Source organism: Elephas maximus, chromosome 3 (genome assembly GCF_024166365.1).
Source record: "Elephas maximus indicus isolate mEleMax1 chromosome 3, mEleMax1 primary haplotype, whole genome shotgun sequence".
Classification (NCBI taxonomy): Eukaryota; Metazoa; Chordata; class Mammalia; order Proboscidea; family Elephantidae; genus Elephas; species Elephas maximus.
Window position 1 is genome coordinate 38,541,554 of NC_064821.1, and position 20,019 is coordinate 38,561,572.

A 20,019-nucleotide genomic window follows, 5' to 3' on the forward strand; every position below is an offset into this window, starting at 1 on the left:
GTGGTGTTAAATACATTAACAACGCTGTGCAGCCACCGCTTCTATCTACTTCCAGATCTTTTTCATCATCTCAAACAGAAACTCTGTACCTAAACTATAACTTGCCACTATCCCCTCCCGGCAGCCCCTGGTAACCTCTGTTCTATGAATGCTGTTGTTAGCTGTCATACAGTTGGCCCCTGACTCATGGGAACCCAAGCACAATAGAACAAAACCCTGCCCGGTCCTGTGCCATCCCCATGGTTAGTTGTGGACTGAACCGTTGAGATCCATGAGTTGATTTTCAGAAGCTGATCACCAGGCATTTCTTCCTAGTCTGTCTTAGTCTGGAAGCTCCGCTGAAACCTGTTCAGCCTCATAGTAACACGCAAGCTTCCGCTGACAGATGGGTGATGGCTGTGCATGAGGTGCCCTGGCCAGTAACCAAACTTGGGTCTCCCGCATGGGAGGTGAGATTTATACTGAACCCTGATTGCCCCATCTCTATGAAAGTAGTCCCTTTATTAAAACTCTCCTAAATGTTTCCTTCCAAGTGGCCTTGTGGAATACAGAAGAAGCAAGGTTCAACACAGGAGATGTTAGGCAGCCCCTAGGAAACCCACCCAAGAAACGGACCTGGCCAAGACTAACAAAGGCAGGCCAGCGCTGTCCAGGAGAAATGCTCTCTCTGCCCATGTGGCTAGGAATACTTGTGATGTGCCACGTGCCACTGAGGAACTGGGCTTTTCATCAGAACTGGTGCATGCCTGACTATTTTGTCCTCTGCCCTGTTCCTGCCCCTCCCTGGCCCCTTAGTCTCCATAGCTTCAGAAACCTGGGGGCCGCCATCTTGATTCTTTCCCGTTTCTCTCCCCCTTCTTATCCCACCACCCAACCTGTTCCCTTGGTCCCAGCCCACACATTGCTCTTTATCCCTGTAGCCACCACCAACCACTGCTCCACCTCCTCTCAGGACTCCCTGCATCCCTCCAGCCAAACTCCAGTGGGTTGTCCACACAGCAGCTGGGAGCTGTTGGTAAAAAGCAAATTCGATCTCAAGGATCTCCCTCTTCTGGGGTTTACCATTGCCTTGAGGAAGCTCAAACATTGAAATGTGCTGAGAAGACCCCCCACGATCTAGGCCCCCATAATCACATCTCCAACCATAGACACTGCCTCTATGCTCACTGTGCCCCTGCCACATGGGATTCCATCTCACCCTAGGGCCTTTGCGCTCGCATTTGGCTTTGCTGGCAGCACCCTCCCACCCTCGCTCTGCCCCTCACACCCAAGTTCTCAATTCTAATAGCTCCTTCTCAGCAAAGACACCCCAGCTTGGCCCCCTCAAACTGGCCCGGCGACCTTTGTGACACCTGTCCTGCTTCCTGCCTACCTTCCTTGCTCTCACCACACTTATAATTGATTAATAATGTTGGTCTCCTTTGACTTAATCTCATAAGCTCCACAAGGGTAGCTCTTGAGGGTCTTCCATGGGACCTGGCACAGAGCAGGTGGTTGGGAATTTTTTTTGCTTGGGTGCCTCCCTAACTCCCGCCCAAACCCCAAGACCAGCCTCCTCCTGGGTCACCCAGCCTCAGTGTCACCTTGTCAAGTCCACCCCACACATGCGGTCTGGCCATGCCCCTACTCTGCTCAGACCACCCATGACTACCTCTTGCCCTAGGATTCCCACTGCTTGCCCTCCTTGCTGACCTGGCGGTCCTCTCCCTGCTGCTTCCCTCCCACCTTTTGGTCTGGAGCTACGAGGACTCCTTCTTCCTCACTTTTCCCGGAAGTAACCCCAATGGCCCAACATTCTGGGCTTTGTGACCACCGCTCTTTCAGCTTGGGATGTGTGTGGACTTGGGAGGATCCTCCCCGGCACCCTGCACCTGACAATCTCTTCCTCTCTCCTAACAGAGCCCTGGTTTGATCTGACAGCCTATGTGGCTCAGGGAAAGTTGAGTAGCACGACCCTAGCCTACCCTGGACTATGTGGAATTTATTACGGGAGAGACATACCCTGCCCACTGGGGTTGCTGAGGGCCATTTGTCACCACAATGACTGAGCCTACCAGAGAGATGGAGAGAGAGAGTTTCTTGAGGTTGTGGCTTGATATCCTGGATCACACTGTGCCTGAAGCCCACCCTGGCCCTTGATTTTTGGTGTAAGCCAGTTTGTGTTGGGCTTCTTGGAACTGAAAAGTCCTAAAGGATCTATCCCTCTCCCTCCCTTCCTTCAAGACTGAGACACTCTAAGGGCAGTGTTTCTTTTTTTTTTTTTTTTAACTACTGTGTGACTAGTGAATTAATTGTTGAAGCCCTAGTGCCCAGTCTAGGGCTAGGCCTAGAGTGGATAACTCGTAAACGTGGAATGAAAGACACCAGGCAGTGAGAGTACCAACCACATTGATTGTGATCATGTGGAAGTGGGAGAGGGGTTCCCTTCCAACCAGACGGTGAATGGAGACTGCATAGAGGAGGGGGCAGCTGAGTTGGGCTTTGAGGCATTCCTCAAAGAATAGAATCTGGAGAGACGGTCAGGTATTCTGGTAGAAAAGCGGCAGTGTGTGTGTGTGTGTGTGTGTGTGTGTGCATGCACGCATGTAAACTGTTCAGAGAAAAACAAAGTCTGATCATGTTACCTGCCCTTTTAAGGGCTTCGTTCACTAAGCCAGGAGGCCCATGTGGCCCAGGCCCCGACCCCTCCTGCACACCTCTCCCTTCACTCTTTCCTCCAGCCACACTGGACTCCAGGCAGTTACTGCCTCCGGGCCTTTGCATGGCTGTGCCTTCTGCCTGGACTGTTCCTTCCTTAAAGTGTGTTGACTGTCTGGTTCTGCCCCTGATTAATTTCTTTGTCTGGTGTTACCTCCTCAGTCAGGTCCCTGCCACAGCTCCCACCAATCAGCTGTTTCAGCTCATCCCCTGCTGAGTCTTTTTCCTTCATTTACTTGTTTATTGGTTCATAGCCCATCTCTTCCCCTCACCCTGTGAGGGTGAGGGCCCCTTGCCTTCATCTGTGGAGCACCAACTCCTTTCAGGGGTGGCGGTCAGGGGAGGTGACCTTGTGGCTGATCCCTGACTCACTGCTCCTCTTTGAGACGGTTTCCTTGTCTGTCCCCTGAACTCTGCAAGATATCTGGGAAGCAGCCCCCTCTCCATCCTTCCTCCTGGGTCCCACAGAGCCTTGATGGAGGGTGGGCGGCAGGCGTCATGGCAACAGGCAGGAGCACCCATGTGTCCGGGTAGCACAGGGTTGTCATGGCAACCACATCTCCTGGTTCCCTGGTGACAGGCCTGAGCTCTGGGCCCAGGGGTAGAAATCTACCAGGGAAGGGAGGGAGTGAGGTATGTGGTACCCAGCATGTGCGAGGCACACAACAGACACTGAAAGTGCTTGGAAGGAAGGTGGAAGACTCATGTCCAACCCCTTCTGAGAGGCTGCTCAGCTCCCTATTGGGTGCCAGGCCCAAACCAGGGTGTGAGGCAGAGACGGGAGTGGTCCTGTGTCCCCAGGCCCCCCAGCAGCCCTCGCACAGCTCCTGGCCTCTTGCTCTCTCCTCAGGGTTCTCACACAGGCTGTTCCCTCTGTCTGGGATGCCCTTCTCTCTTTCTGCACCCCCCCTCCACCCCCCAGCTGAGCTCAACTTCCTCCCCCTGAAGTCAGTAAACTCCAACTCGAGGCTTTATCATGTTGACAATTAAGTTATTGCTTGTTTGCTTGTGTGATGATTGGTTTAATAAATGTTCCTCTACCAGATGTGACGCGCTAGCCGTCTCAGTCACAGCTGCATCCCACACCCCAAGGAGGCTCTCCATACATCTTTGTTGACACTCTCCCTCCTGGCCCCGCCTTGCACACTTCACCTCCAACAATGTGACCTCCTCTCTGTCCCTCGAGCCCACCAAGCTCTTTCTGGTGCTGGGCTTGGGCCCACCATGTTACTTCCAGCTGAAGTGCTCTGGAACATTCCGGACTCTTCCACAATGTTCTGGAATGCCCCAGAACATCCTGGAGCAGTCTTTCCCTGGAACATCATGGAACATTCTGTTCCCTGCTTATTCTAAGGCTTGAACACCACCTCCACAGAGAGGCTCTCCCTGACTCCCTGGGTAAAGCAGCCCCTTCTCACTCTGTCACTCTCTGCCCATCTCCTTTCTGGCAATTATCACCGTCTGGAAAGACTTCGGCCATTTATTGGTTTGTGTGTCTTAGGTTTATCTTCCCCATTAGCATTTACAAATGTTCCAGAATATCCTGGGACATGAGGGCAGGCATCTTGTCCTGACAGGCTTACACTCGCATCCACCAACCCATGTTGTTGTATGCAGTCCAGTCAATTCTGACTCATAATGACCCTAAAGGACAGAGAAGAACTGCCCCGTAGAATTTCCTAGGTTCCCTATATGGGAGTAGGTCACTAGATCTTTTCTCCCACAGAGCCACTGGTGGGTTTGAACCATGGACATTTATGTTAGCAGCTGAGCGCTTAACCATTGCACACCAGGGCTCCTTTCCCAGCCCATAGCAGGTAAGAAATAAATGTGTGTGATTGAGCGGAGGGAGGAGGTAAAATGACCAGGGAGGTGGTGATGAGCTCTGGGGAGCCTTGAGCAAGTTACTTAAGCTCTTAACCTCTCTGAGGGTCTTTCTTTTTAATTGAAGTGTAATTTACAAACCTACCCCCATCCGTGAGTTTGTGGTACTATGGTGGCTTGCCTGTCATTGTGATGCTGGAAGCTAAGCTACTGGTATTTCAGATAATAGCAGGGTCACTCATGGTGGACAGGTTTCAGTGGAACTTCCAGACTAAGACAGGCTGAGAAGAAAGACCTGGTGATCTACTTCCAAAAATCAGCCAATGGAAACCTTACGGATCACTACAGAATATCGTTCGACCTGCTTGCTGTGGACACATCGTCAAGGGTGATCAATCGCTGGAGGAGGACACCATGTTTGGTGAAAAAGGGGGCCGTCAAGGGCAAAGGAGACCCTGGGTGAGGTGGATTGGCACAATAGCCTGGAACATACCAGTGATCGTGAGGATGACACAAGACGGGGCAACGTTTTGTTCTGTTGCACACGGGGCCGTCATGAGTTGGAGTGGATTCAATGGCAGCTATTTCCCTATTTCTGTCGCTGAGCTGTCCTGAGTACTGCACATTATTTCCCCCTGGCCTCTTCTCTGTCTGGCAGGGCCATTCTAAGGATGGGGTAACTGAGATGCAGAGCACTTGAGCCTCACAGCTTGTAAGAAGTGGATGTGGGACTAAGAGTGATAACCCGATATTGTTGCTGTTGTTGTTAGCTGTCTTGGAGTCCACTTTGATTCCTGGCAACCCCTTGTGTCAGAGCAGAATTCCTTCACAGGATTTTGAAGCTGTGACCTTTGGGAAGCAGATTGTCAGGCCTTTCTTTCGTGGCACCTGTGAGTGGGTTCAAAGCTTCTGGCTAGCAGTTGAGTACTTAACTTTTTGTACCACCCAGGGGCTCCTGATAATGTGATGTTGTTGTGCCATCAAGTTGATTCCAACTCATAAGACCTTATAGGACAGAGTGGAACTGCCCCATAGTTTTTCCTAGGCTATAATCTTTTTTTCTTTTTATAATCTTAATGGAAGCGGATCGCCAGGTCTTTTGTCCAATGGAGTGACTGCTGAGTTTGAACTGCTGACCTTTTGGTTAGCAGCTGAGCACTCTAACCATTGCACCACCAGGGCTCTGATAAGGTGATAGCAAACATATATTAAGTGTTGACCTGTCCACCTTATAGTGAAGGAAAAAGGTACCCGAAGCTTAGCAGCCAGCCCCCTCTGCCTGGCTGTTCCGTGGAGGACGCTAGTGGAGTGGAGGCTGTAGGAAAGCGAGGCATCACCTTGGGCCCTGATTTTCTCCTCTGTAACACCTGGGGTTGTCACGAGGCCTTCGGAACTCCACCTGGGGCCATGAGCCCCACAGCTGGCATGGAGCTGGGGAACAGGTGGCGAGGCCCCCAGCTCAGGGAGCGCCATGCCAGCTGCAGGCCAGATGGTGCGACTGGGCCCATGCAGTCTGCCAGACCACAGGTCAGCAGTATCGGACAAGGGGTGCAGTGGGGGCCAGTGACCTGTGTGTGCCACCTGTGTCCCTCCCCATTGCAGTGCCAGCTGGTGATTTGGTCCAGAGGTTGAGCCAAGAGTCCTGGCAGGGGGGTGGTCTCACACCCCACCTGCCAGCATCTCCTGGGAGCTCCACCTGCCAAGTTTGTCCTAGGGAGGACCACCTCCCATCCCCCTCTGGCTAAGACCACCCTGGGGACCAGCTTTGATCATTTCTGGCCTGGATTATTCATCTCCTAACTCAGCTCCCTGTAGGGCAGTGGTGATTTGGTGATAGAATTCTGGCCTTCCATGTGGGAGACCTGAGTTTGATTCCCAGCCAGCGCACCTCATGCACAGCCATCACCTGTCTGTCAGTGGACGCTTGTGTGTTGCTATGAGGCTGAACAGGTTTCAATGCAGCTTCCAGACTAAGGCAGACTAGGAAGAAAGGCCTGGTGATCAGCTTCTGAAAATCAGCCCATGAGAACCCTACGGATCTCAAAGGTTCAGTGCATTACTGATCATGGGGATGGTGCAGGACCAGGCAGCATTTCATTCTATCGTGCATGGGGTTGCCATGAGTCAGGGGCTAACGTCACCGCAGCTGACAACAACCAGTTGCCATCAAGTAGATTTTGACTCACGGCGATGCCGTGTGTCCAGAGTAGAACTGTGTTCCACAGGGTTCTCTTGGCTGTAATCTTTTTTTTTTTTAATTTTTATTGTTGCTTTAAGTGAAAGTTCACAAATCAAGTCAGTCTCTCATATAAAAATTTATATACACCTTGCTATATACTCCTAGTTGCTCTCCCCCTAATAAGACAGCACACTCCTTCTTTCTACTCTCTATTTTTGTGTCCATTCAGCCAGCTTCTGACCCCCTCTCCCCTCTCATCTCCCCTCCAGACAGGAGCTGCCCACATAGTCTCATGTGTCTACTTGATCCAAGATGGTCACTTCTCACCAGTATCATTTTCTACCCCATAGTCCATTCCAATCCCTGTCTGAAGAGTTGGCTTTGGGAATGGTTCCTGTCTTGGGCTAACAGAAGGTCTGGGGACCATGACTTCTGGGGTCCTTCTAGTCTCAGTCAGACCATTAAGTCTGGTCTTTTTATGAGAATTTGAGGTCTGCATCCCACTGCTCTCCTGCTCCCTCAGGGGTTCTCTGTTACGTTCTCTTGGCTGTAATCTTAATGGAAGCAGATTGCCAGGCTTTTCTTCCATGGTGCTGCTGGGTGAGCTCGAACCACCAACCTTTTGTTTGGTTAGTTGTCCAGCACAAATCATTTGCATCACTCAGGGACTTCTTACAATAACAAAACAAACCACCAACCTTTCTGTTAGTAGCTGGGCACAAATAGTTTGGGCCACATACATCTCCTTAATTCAAGGCATTGCCCTGACTCTCAGGAAAAGCCAAAACTCGTTGCCCACGATTCCGACTCATAGCAACCCTATAGAGAAATTAGAACTGCCCCATAGTGTTTCCAAACAGCAGCTGGTGGATTCGAACTGCCAACTTTTTGGTTAGTAGCCGGGCTTTTAACCACTGTGCCACCAGGGCTTCTGTTAAAGCTGGCATAGGTCACATCCCCTCATTTCTCACTGAGGAAACACTGAGTCTCCGCTGTGGTCCACAAAGTCATACATGACCTAGAGCAGCCCATATTGCCCCCTACTCCTTCTCTCTCCCGATCACTCACTTCTCCAGCCATGCTCATGCTCCAGGGCCTTTGCACTGACTGCTCTGTGCTGTGTTCTTGGAGCTCTGTGTGCACATAGCCGGGAGCCCAACAAGCCTCTCCCACCTGTTTCTCCTCTGCTGTGTGTCCGTGTGTCCGACATGTGGGTTGAATCGGCTGTTTGTGAAGCGTGTGTGCATATGGACGCCATTCTTGGCCATCTGTGTGTGGCGTGTAAGCTGGATGCCTCTGGGGAACTGGGTTGGATAGCTGCCTGTGGGTCATCTGGAAGAAAGGTGGAAAGAGGCAAAAAGGCTCAGAGGTGGTGGGCAGACTGTGGACAGACCAGGGCGTGTGCCCAGAGCTTGCTCCTGCATGCACCCCTTTAGCATTTATTGAGTGCTTACTGTGTGTTGGAAAGATCTGCAGGGCCCCTCGGAACGTGGTATCTGTCAACTCCTGAGCATGTTACATACACAATGACTGAGCACCTACTGTGTACCCATCCCTTTGCTAGAGATGATCAGTTGGGCCTAGTGCACCTTTTGCTCCCTTCTCTGGGGTCTCCAGCCCACACCCACCCTCTTCTCCCAGCATTGGCCTCATGGAGGACTTTGAGTCCCATTTGACCCCAGAGTCCTGCCTGAGGCTGACCAAGGGAGGGTTTTCTGATTTTGAGGGCAAAAGAATAAATGGGATCCCGAGAGGTAAGACCTTCCACGGCAGGAATTCTAGACTTTCAGTGGGTGGGAGGGTGGGGTGAAGGGCAACCATGCATGACCAGAGCAGGCCCTGTCCCTTGAAGACCCTGGGCTCCATGGGGACAGAGGAGTGAAATAGGGGAGGAGGAGGGAAGGAAAGACACAAGAAGGAAGATAGGAAGGAAGGACTCAGAAGTGGGCTTGGCTGAAGGTTGGGAGTGTTTTCGGGGCTGGGGTTTGGGGTGTCTGAGGGGGTTGGGTCTGATAGATTGGACTTTGGAGGTGTAAATGTGGGTTTGGAGTGTGCATGAGGAGAAATTTGGGGGACTGGGAGTTGGAATTTAAGTAGAGAATGGAGAGAGAGTTTGAGGATGGGGGTTTGGGATGTGAGAACCAGAATTGGTGGCTAAAGCAGGAGGTTCCAGAGCCTAAGGGTGGGGGTTGTCAGGTCTGAGGGTGGAGGTTCTCAGGTCTGAGGGGGGAGGTTTCCTTGCCTGAGGGTGGGAGTTCCTGGATCTGTGGGTGGGTTCTCTGGGGGGTCAGGAGAAGGCTGAAATCTGAGAGGGGGTTGGAGGTTTAAGGCCTGGGCACAGGGTGTCTGAAAGAGGCCTTGGGGAGGGAGTGAGCCTCCAGCAAGAGGCGTGGTAAGTAAAGATGAGATTCTCTGGTCTGTGAGAAAAAGAGGAGCCCGGGTGACACAGCGGTTAAGAGCACCGCTGCTAACAGAAAAGTCAGCGGTTAGAACACACCAGCATCTCTGTGGGAGATGTGGCTGATTCCGTAAAGATGCACAGTCTTGGAAACCCTATGAGGCAGTTCTATTCTGTCTTATAGGGTCGCTGTGAGTTGGAACCCACGCGATCGCTATAGGTTTCATTTGGTGTTTGAGCGGGGGGTAAGAGTTTCCGGGTGTGACGGCAGAAGGAGGGTCAGCATCTTGGGCCGAGCTCAGGAACCTGTTCACCTCTTTCCCCAAGACCCTCTTCCTTCCTCTCCTTTTAGTCCGCCCTCCCCTCCCAGTTCCCAGATATGCCCGCCCCCACCCCAGCCCCCTTCTCCTCCCAGCCCTATCCTAGCTTCGCCCCTCCTCAACCTCTACCCCTCATCCTATCTCCCCCGGTTTCAGACCGGGCGTCCCGCCCCTCGCCTTCACTACTTACCCCCTCGACCCTCCCCAGTCCTCGCTTATCCTCTGACCCCCGCCCCCCCACAGTCCAGGCCCTTCTCCCATCCGTAGACCCAGCCCCACCCCAATCCTCGCCCCTCCCCGGGACCCCGCCCCTCCGCAGCCCCGGCCCCGCCCCAATCCTCGTTCCTTCCCGGACACCGCCCCCCGGCTGATCCGCCCAGGCCACGGCATGACAGGCCCCGCCCCTTTGTAGCCCTGACCCCGCCCCCTCCCGCCGCTTTCGCGTCTACCTTGCGGGCGCGCGCCGTTCCTGTCACTTAAACGCGCGGCGGTGGCGGCAGCGGCGGGAAGATGGCGGAGTCTGGCGGCAGTGGCGGCGCGGGCCCGGGCCCCGAGCGCCCAAGCAGGTGAGACACCGGCCCGCAGAGTCGGCCTGCACCTGCCCTGGGGCCCGGGGACACCTGTGGAGGGTCCTGAGGGGCTGTGGAGCGGCCTGGGCCGGCTCAAGTGTCTCTTCCGTGGGACTGCGGGCTTAGGGGGCTGTGGATACTAGGGGGGTCGAGGGGTCCTGACACGGGGGCCGAAGGGGCCTAGGGGCATCAGGGCCTCTGAGGCGTCTGTAGGCAGCCTAGGGGCCTGTGGGAGCCTGGGTCCATAAAAGAGCCTGGAGGTGCCAAGGGGTCTGGCGGTGGGGGTGGGGCTGAGGGGCCTGAGGAGGCCTTGAAGAGTCTTCAAAGTGTTGAGGATTTGTGGGGGGCCTGAGGAGGCCACTTCGGGGTACTTGGAGGGACTGAAGCCCTGGAGGTTCCTGGAGGGTGCTGAGGGACCCTGAGAAAGCGAAAGGTAGTCCTGGGAGCTAAGGGGACCTGGGAGAGGTGAGGACTGTGGAGGGGGGGTGGGGAGTGCTAAAATAAAGCCTGACAGGTGCCTAAGAGACCTGGGGGAACCCAAGAGGGGGTGTCTGAGGGCCCCAGGGGTCTTGAGGGGCCTGGGGAGAACCTCAGGAGGTCCTGATGGGCACGAGATATCTGGGGGGACCTGGGGGTCCTGAGGGGTTTGAGGAGAACCTCAGGAGATCCCGATGGGCAGGAAGTGTACAAGGGAGCCTGAGGGGGGAGCTGAGTGGGTACTGAGGGAAAGGGAACCAAATAGTGATGATGAGAGGGCCCTATGGTCTCAGAGATCCTGAGGGGCTGGGGTGGTCTCGGGGAGCCTGAGGATGATATGGAGTCCTGAAGGTCTAAAGAAAACACCTAGAGGGTCGTTTCTTGTGGCCCCTCCTCCCATCCCAGTGGGGTCCACCCCCTTCCCCTTCAAGCTAAAGGGATTGAAGCAAGATTTTCCAGTCAGATCAAAGGGGCAACATTCACCCTTTTTGGTCAGAGGGAGACTCCTTTCGCTTTGGCCATGTTCTGGGAAGGGGTCCGTGAACCCCTAGAATTGGCATAAAAGCTGTTGGGATTTACGTGGACATTTTTCTAGGTTTTTGGAGGCAAGGAATACCTGCCTCAGAGAGCATGACCTTCCTCCCTTTCCCCAACGGGCAAAGATGGCATGATTCAGACTCCCACCCAGGCCTCCAGGACAGCCTGTTCCTCTCACTGGCTGAGAGGGCATTTGGGCTCTCCCTCACAGGGGTGCTCCTGTACACAATCACCCCAACCAAGGAGGAGTGTGATGGCATTTGTCTGTCCCTGGGAGCTCTTCAGTTGGCTCACTGAGGACCCAGGGGGCTCTGATGGCCCCAGGTGTGTGAGTGGGGCTTTGCAGACCGGATGGAAATATGGGGGCACAGCTGGGCCAAGACAACCCTTGCTTGTCCCAGGGAAGCTGAATTGTACCAGGAGGCCTTTGGTGCTTGGACAGAGGGAGGCAGGAGCTTCTTCTGGACTGCTGGTGGGTGTGGGGAACCCAGAAGGTGTGTGGCCAGAGGAGGGACCTGCCTTCCAACTACAAACTGCACTGTGGAGCGGGGAGAGACCAGAGGATCTTGGGAGGCATTGGCCTGGTGGCGAGGAAAGGGCAAGTGAGAAGGGACAGCCAGCACCAAGTCCCTGCCTAGGGCCCTGCGGTGTAGTCACTTGGGCAAGGGTGCTTTACTCTTTTACTGACCAGCTCTGTTGAGGTGTAATTACTGACACACCACACAGTTCACTGATCTTAGCTGGACAGCTCATTGAGTTTTGATATATTTAGGGGGTTGTACGTGTATCACTTAAAAAAAATTCAGGTTTTTAGGACGTTTCCAGAACTCCAGAAAGTTCCCCAAAGCCCATCTGCAGTCCATCTCACTCCCACCTCCAGCCCCGGGCATACCATGGCCTGCTTTCAGTCTCTACGGTTTCGCCTTTTCTAGTAGTTTCATATGCGTTCAAGTCTCATTATCCATAGTAGTCGTGTTCTGTAAAGTCTCCAGGAATGCTGAATTAGTGAACACTGAACCATTTCTCCTGGGAAAATACAGGGGTAGGTTCTTGTGAGCCTCTGGTCACAACATTTTTGTCAACCAATCAACGAATAACTTTTATGTGTGTTTCTGTTTACAAGACACCTTATTTACTATATGGGGGCAGTAGTGGTTCAGTGGTAGAATTCTCACCTTCTATGAGGAAGAGCCATGTTCCATTCCCAGCCATTGTACCTCATGTGCAGCCACCACCCGTGTGTCAATGGATGTTGTGTGTTGCTATGATGCTGAACAGGTTTCAGCAGAACTTCCAGACTAAGACAGACTAAGAAGGAAGGCCTGGAGATTGACTTCTGAAAATCAGTCCATGAAAACCTTACAGATCACAATGGTCCAGTCTGCAACTGATGGGGATGGCACAGGATTGGGCAGCATTATGATTCTGTTGTGCATGGGGTTGGTATGAGTTGGGGGCCAACTTGATGGCAGCTAACAACAATGGCTTTTAATATATATTGTGATTTATTTACATGCAACTCACTGCCAACATCACTATAACTCATGGCTGAATAAAGCTCGTTTTTTAGCACACATATTTTCTCTGTAAGCCTTCTTACACTTAGGAACACTAGACAGTACTTCACCACTATGTTTGGGGACCATTTTAAGTAGCAAAATCACCAATAAAAAGCACAAAAGTACAAAAAAAAAAAAAAAAAGTCACTAAATGAGCTGAAACAGGAAGGCAGAGTATCTTAATTATCCGGTGGTGCTATAGCAAAAATACTACAAGCGGATGGCTTTAATAAATAGAAATTTATTCTCTCACAGTTTAGGAGGCTAGAAGTCCAAATCCAGGGCTCCAGCTCCAGGGGAAGGCTTTCTCTGCTGGCTCTGGGGGAAAGTCCTTGTCATCAGTCTTCCCCTGGTCTAGGAGCTTCTCAATGCGGGGACCCCAGGTCCAAAAGACACACTCCACTCCTGGACTCTTCTTGCTTGGTGGTAATGAGGCCCTTCTCCTCTCAGCTTGCTTTTGTCTTTTATATTTCAAAAGATTGACTTAAGATACAATCTAATCCTGTAGATTGTGCCCTGTCTTATTGCTGTAACTACCTCTAATCCTGCCTCATTAACATTGTAGAGGCTAGGATTTGTAACACATAGATAATTGCATCAGGTCACAAAATGGAGAACAACCGCACAATACTGGGAATCATGACCTAGTCAAGTTGACATGAATTTTTGGGGGACACAATTCAATCCATAACACAGATCATTGCCCTGTTCAGGTTCAGCTGAGAGTATGCGTGTTGGGTGACTCAAGTTTTTCCCCACTCTTTGCATGCCTACAAATGACCACGAAAATGCTGCGAACATTGATTTTGGGGTTATAGATAAATTTTAGTGAGTAGGCAAATTTACAACTAAAGAATCCGTGAATAATGAGGCTCAACTGAAATGGAATCAGATAATAGTTGGTCTTTTGTGCCTGGCTTCCTCCCCTTAAAATAATATTTTTGAAGTTCATAAGTAATGCTTTTTTTTTGTAATTTATTTTATTTTGTTGTTGAGAATATACACGGCAAAACACGCCAATTTTTTTCATGTACAATTCAGTGACATTAATTACATTCTTTGAGTTCTGCAACCGTTCTCCTCCTCCTCCTCCTTTGAGTTTTTCCTCCGCCGTTAATATAAACTCATTGCCCCCAAGGTTCTCCTCTAATCTTTCGGGTTGCTTTTGTCAATTTGATCCCATATAGATAGTTCATAAAGGAGCATGATGTTCAAGGCAGATAGTCTTTAGTAGTTAAGCTAAACTATTGTTTTGTTTCAAGAAGACTTCAGGGGATATTTTCTGGTTTAAGGGGAAAAGGAAGACTTTCATATCATGTTAGACAATTGTGAATATACTTCTTTGATATTCCACCAAAACTTGACAAATGTCAGTTTCTTAAAGGTTAGTTACAGTGAGGACTCAGACCATATTAATAAACTTTGTGGACTATTACATTAAAATCCACTGGTCTCTTTTGTAGTTAGAATGTATTTTTAGCCATGCATAATTTTGTAACATCATGCATTGGTCATTTGGAAAATACTAGTTCACCAAGTTATGGAGAATGTCTAGATGTTGGCATATGACATTATACAACATGAAAAAATTCACGTTTGTTAATATCACCACCTACCTCATCAGAAGAGAAGTGGTTAAGTTCATGGTGGCAGAAATGTTCTCCATAATCCTAATTTTTGCCTGAAAGCTTGAATTTTGTCACTGGCAATAAACACTGCCACTTTTTTTTTTTTTTTAATTTTTATTGTGCTTTAAGTGAAAATTCACAAATCAAGTCAGTCTTCATACAAAAATTTATATACACCTTACTATATACTCCTAATTACTCTCCCCCTAATGAGACAGCCCACTTCTTCCCTCCACTCTCTCTTTTCGTGTCCATTCCACCAGCTTGTGACCCCCTCTGCCCTCTCATCTCCCCTCCAAATAGGAGATGCCAACATAGTCTCTCAAGTGTCTACTTGATCCAAGAAGCTCATTCTTCACGAGAATCTTTTTCTATCCCATTGTCCAGTCCAATCCCTGTCTGAAGAGTTGGCTTTGGGAATGGTTCCTGCCTTGGGCTAACAGAAGGTCTCGGGGCCATGACCACCAGGGTCCTTCTAGTCTCAGTCAGACCATTAAGTCTGGTCTTTTTATGAGAATTTGAGGTCTGCATCCCACTGGTCTCCTGCTTCCTCAGGGTTTCTCTGTTATACTCGCTGTCAGGGCAGTCATCAGTTGTAGCCGGGCACCATCTAGTTCTTCTGGTCTCAGGCTGATGTAGTCTCTGGTTTATGTGGCCCTTTCCGTCTCTTGGGCTCGTAATTACCTTGTGTCCTTGGTGTTCTTTGTTCTCCTTTGCTCCAGGTAGGTTGAGACCAATTGATGCATCTTAGATGGCTGCTTGCTAGTGTTTAAGACCCTAGATGCCACTCTCCAAAGTGGGATGCAGAATGTTTTCTTAGTAGATTTTATTATGCCAATTGAATTAGATGTCCTCTGAAACCATGGTCCCCAAACCCTCGCCCCTGCTATGCTGGTCTTCGAAGCATTCAGTTTATTCAGGAAACTTCTTTGCTTTTGGTTTAGTCCATTTGTGCTGACCTCTCCTGTATTGTGTGTTGTCTTACGCTTCACCTAAAGTAGTTCTTATCTCTGCCACTAGTTTTTTGGAAGTGACAGACATTTTATTCATTTGAGAAAATGTCTGCTGAATGCTAAGTTTGAATAGCAGTAGGCTTTCTGTCAGTCATTCTTTCAAACAAAAATGGCCTTTGAAAAAAGTGGCTAGGTCAGCTCACAACTCAGTCACACAAGTGCTTTTCTGCAATTACATTATCATACTTGGATATGCAGCAAAGCACATTAAGTGTACCTCCCATTTTGTCACATAGCATAGTAAAAAGATACGTATTCCCAGAGTCAATATTTAAAACAACTAATAATATTTATCTCTTCATCAACTACATTCATAAGTGAAACCAGCATTTAAAAAATTTTTTTTTTAAACTGTGACAACTACAGTTGAACAGTTCGGTGCCTTTACCTTGATTCAGGTTAAGACACAAACTAAGATTTATTCATCAGTGGTTTTGTACCATCAGTGCAAATGTCAACACAGTAAAAAAAGCAATTAATGTCTTAGTATTACTATAAAAATATCTTTGAATTTCACTCCGAGCGCTGCTTTCACCGCATCCCAAGGATTTTGTTACGTTGTGTTTTCATTTTCGTTTAATTCTAATTAATTTTTTTTTAATGTCACTTTTGCTTTCTTCTATGACCCAATGGTTTTTTAGTAGCGTGGTATTTAGTTTCCATGAATTTATTTTTTGTTATTCTTCTTGTTATTGATTTCTAGCTTCATTCTATTATGGCCAGAGGAGACGCTTTGTATGATTTCAATCTTTCTAAATTTTTTGAAATTTACTTTATGTCCTAAAATACGGTCAGTTCTAGAGAACGATCCATGTGCATTGTGCTAGCATAAAAAGTATTTTGAAGTTACAAGTATCAGAAGCTTGTTTCATTTTGTTGCTGAGTGGTACTCCATGGTGTGGATGGACATGGTTGGTTCATCTATTCGCTATTGATAGACATTGGGTTGTTTTAATTTTTGGTCATTACAAATAAAGTGACTATGAACATTCACATGGATCTCTTTGTGTGGACATCTGCTTTCATTTCTCTTGGGTAAATAACTAGGAATGAGATTATTGGGTGGTGTAACGGTGAACACACTCAGCTGCTAACTGTAAGGTTGCAGGTTCAAGTCTACCCAGAGGTACCTTGGAAGAAAGGCCTAGTGATCTACTTCTGAAAAATCAGCCATTAAAATCTTATGGAGCACAGTTCTACTCTGACACACATGGGGTTGCCATGAGTCAGAGTTGACGATAACTGACCCTGACTCGTGGAAACCTCATGCACAATGGAACAAAATGCTGCCTGGGCCTGCACCATCCCCATGATTAGTTGCAGCTTGGACTGCAGTCTTCCATAGGGTTTTCACTGACTGATTTCCAGAAGTTGATCACCAAGCCTTGCTTCCTAGTCTGTCTGAGTCTGGAAGCTCCAATGAAACCTGTTCAACATTATAGCAACATGCAAGCCTCCACTGACAGAGGGGTGGTGGCTGCGCATGAGATGCGTTGGCTGGGACTAGAACCCAAGTCTTCCACATAGGAGAGAATTCTACCACTGAACAACCAATATCTCCACTAATATGTGCTGGTATCTTACTGCAGTTTTAACTTGCATTTCCCCAATAACTAATGATGCTAGACATTTTTTCAGGGGCTTATTGGCCATTCATATCTTTGGTGAAGTGTCTTTTCAAATCTTTTGCCCATTTCTTAATTGGATTATCTTCTTATTGTTGAGTTTTGAGAATTCTTTAGTCTGGGTACAAGTCTTATATCAGATAGATGATTTGCAGATTTTTTCTCCCAGGCTGTGGCTTGTCTTTTCATTTTCTTAATGGTATCTTACGCAAAGCAAAAGTTAATAATCTTGATAAGGTCCAATTTATTGAGGTTTGGCTTTTAGGGTATCACATCTAAGAAATATATGCCTAAGTGGAATTGCTTTCTTGAAAACTATCTTCTCCTATCCTGCAGAACATGCATCTACTCCCTTCCTTCCCGTCTTAGTCAAGGTTCTCTAGAGAAACAGAGCCAGTGGGACATATATATGTATATATATATATATATATGTAAGCATGTTGTTGTTGTGTGCCATCGAGTCAATTCCAACTAATAGTGACCCTATATGACAGAGTAGAACTGCCCCTTTAGGGTTTCCTAGGCTATAGTCATTCATCTTTTTTTTTTGTTTGTTTGTTAACATCTTTAATCTTTTTTGTTAAAAAGCAAAGGTGTCACCTTGATGACTAAGGTGTGCCAGACCCAAGCCATATGTCTTAGTTATCTAGTGCTGCTATAACAGAAATACCACAAGTGGATGGCTTTAACAAAAAGAAATTTATTTCCTCACAGTAAAGTAGGCTAGAAGTCCAAATTTAGGGTGTCAGCTCCAGGGCAAGGCTTTCTATCTCTGTTGGCTCTGGAGGAAGGTCCTTCTCATCAATTTTCCCTTGGACTCGGAGTTTCTCCGTGCAGGAACCCCAGGCCCAAAGGATGCACTCTCCTCCCGGCACTGTTTTCTTGGCGGTATGAGGTCCCCTGTCTCCCTGCTCACTTCTCTCTTTTATATCTCAAAAGAGATTGGCTCAAGACACAATTCAATCTTGTAGATTGAGTCCTGCCTCTTAACGTAACTGCTGCCTAGTCCACCTCGTTAATTTCATATAGGATTTACAACACAAGGAAAAATCACATCAATCACAAAATGAAGGACAACCACACAACACTGGCAATCATGGCCTAACAAAGTTAACACATATCTTTGGGGGACACAATTCAATCCATGACACACATGGTATTTTCAGTTGCCTCATATATATGCGAAAGCTGGGCGATGAAAAAGAAAGACCAAAGAAGAATTCTTGCATTTGAATTATGGTGTTGACAAAGAATACTGAATAGCATGGACGGCCAGAAGAACAAACAGTCTGTCTTGGAAGAAGTACAGTGAGGATGCTCCTTCTCATTCTTGTTGTTGTTAGGTGCCGTCAAGTCAGTTCTGACTCATAGCGACACTATGTACCACAGAACAAAACACTGCCTGGTCCTGCGCCATCCTCACAATCGTTGTTGTGCTTGAGCCCACTGTTGCAGCCACTGCGTCAATCCGTCTCATTGAGGGTCTTCCTCTTTTCTGCTGACCTTGTACTTTACCAAGCATGATGTCCTCCTCTAGGGACTAATCCCTCCTGATAACAATGTCCAAAGTATGTAAGACACAGTCTCTCCATCCTTGCTTCTAAAGAGCGTTCTAGTTGTACTTCTTCCAAGACAGATTTGTTTATTCTTTTGGCAGCCCGTGGTATAGTCAATATTTTTCACCAACACCACAATTCAAAGGTGTCAATTCTTCTTCGGTCTTCCTTATTCATTGTCCAGCTTTCACATGCATGTGATGTGATTGAAAATACCATGGCTTGGGTCAGGTGCACCTTAGTCTTCAAGGTGACATCTTTGCTTTTCAACACTTCAAAGAGGTCCTTTGCAGCAGATTTGCCCAATGCAGTGCGCCTTTGGACTTCTTGACTGCTGCTTCCATGGGTGTTGATTGTGGATCCAAGTAAAATGAAATCTTTGACAACTTCAGTCTTTTCTCCGTTTATCATGATGTGGCTTATTGGTCTAGTTGTGAGGATTTTTGTTTTCTTTATGTTGAGGCGTAACCTGTACTGAAGGCTGTGGTCTTTGATCTTCATCAGTAAGTGCTTCAAGTCCTCTTTACTTTCAGCAAGCAAGGTTGTGTCATCTACTACATAACATAGGTTGTCAATGAGTCTTCCTCCAATCCTGATGCCTCAATTCTTCTTCGTATAGTCCACCTTCTTGGATTATTTGCTCAGCATACAGATTGAGTAGGTATGGGAAAGGCTACAACCCTGACGCACACCTTTCCTGACTTTAAACCACTCAGTATCCCCTTGTTCTGTCTGAACAACTGCCTCTTGATCTGTGTACAGGTTCCTCATGAGCACAATTAAGTGTTCTGGAATTCCCATTCTTCGAAATGTTATCCATAATTAGCTGTGATTCACACAGTCGATGCCTTTGCATAGTCAATAAAACACAAGTAAACATCCTTCTGGTATTCTCTGCTTTCAGCCAAGATCCATCTGACATCAGCGATGATATCCTTTGTTCCACATCTTCTTCTGAATCAGGCTTGAATTTCTGGCAGTTCCCTGTCTATGTACTGCTGCAGCTGCTTTTGAATGATCTTCAGCAAAATTTTGCTTGCATTGGATATTAATGATATTGTTTGATAATTTCCACATTTGGCTGAAACCTCTCTGCCATGGGTGACCCTGCTGGTATCTGCATACTGGTGGCATAGCTTCCAGCATCACAGCAACATGCAAGCCCCCATAGTATGAGAAACTGACAGACATGTGGGGGAGAATGCTCCTTAGAAGAAAGGATAGCGAGACTTTGACTCTCTTACTTTGGACACATTAACAGGAGGGACCAATCCCTGGAGAAGACATCATGCTTGGTAAAGTAGAGGGTGAGCAAAAAAAGAGGAAGACCCTCAATGAGATGGATTGACACAGTGGCTATAATGGGCTCAAACATACCTACTATTGTGGGAATGGCACAGGACTGGGGAATGTTTTGTTCTGTTATACATAGGGGTCACTATGATTTGGAACCAACTTGATGGTTTTCTAGTGTTGCTATAACAAATACCACAAAATGGATGGCTTTAACAAACAAATTTATTTTCTCACAGGTTAGGAGGCCAGAAGTCCAAATTCAGTGTGGTGGTTCTAGGAGAAGGATTTCTTTCTCTGTCAGCCCTAGAGGAAGGTCCTTGTCTCTTTGAGCTTCTGCTCCT

General features: G+C 48.3%; 2 protein-coding genes across 3 annotated transcripts in view; one reads left to right on the forward strand and one right to left on the reverse strand.

Moving 5' to 3' along the window:
• The window catches only part of FKBP8 (FKBP prolyl isomerase 8), a 281,109-nt gene that overhangs the window by 61,120 nt on the left and 199,970 nt on the right, over positions 1-20,019 (reverse strand). The window lies entirely within an intron of this gene.
• KLHL26 (kelch like family member 26) overlaps positions 9,886-20,019 on the forward strand; it is a 33,361-nt gene continuing 23,227 nt past the window's right edge. For both annotated transcript variants that reach the window (XM_049877473.1, XM_049877474.1), the window contains exon 1: positions 9,886-9,984. In XM_049877473.1, the coding sequence (XP_049733430.1) occupies positions 9,929-9,984 (56 nt within the window). In that variant the 5' untranslated portion in view covers positions 9,886-9,928. The remainder of the gene's footprint in view (positions 9,985-20,019) is intronic.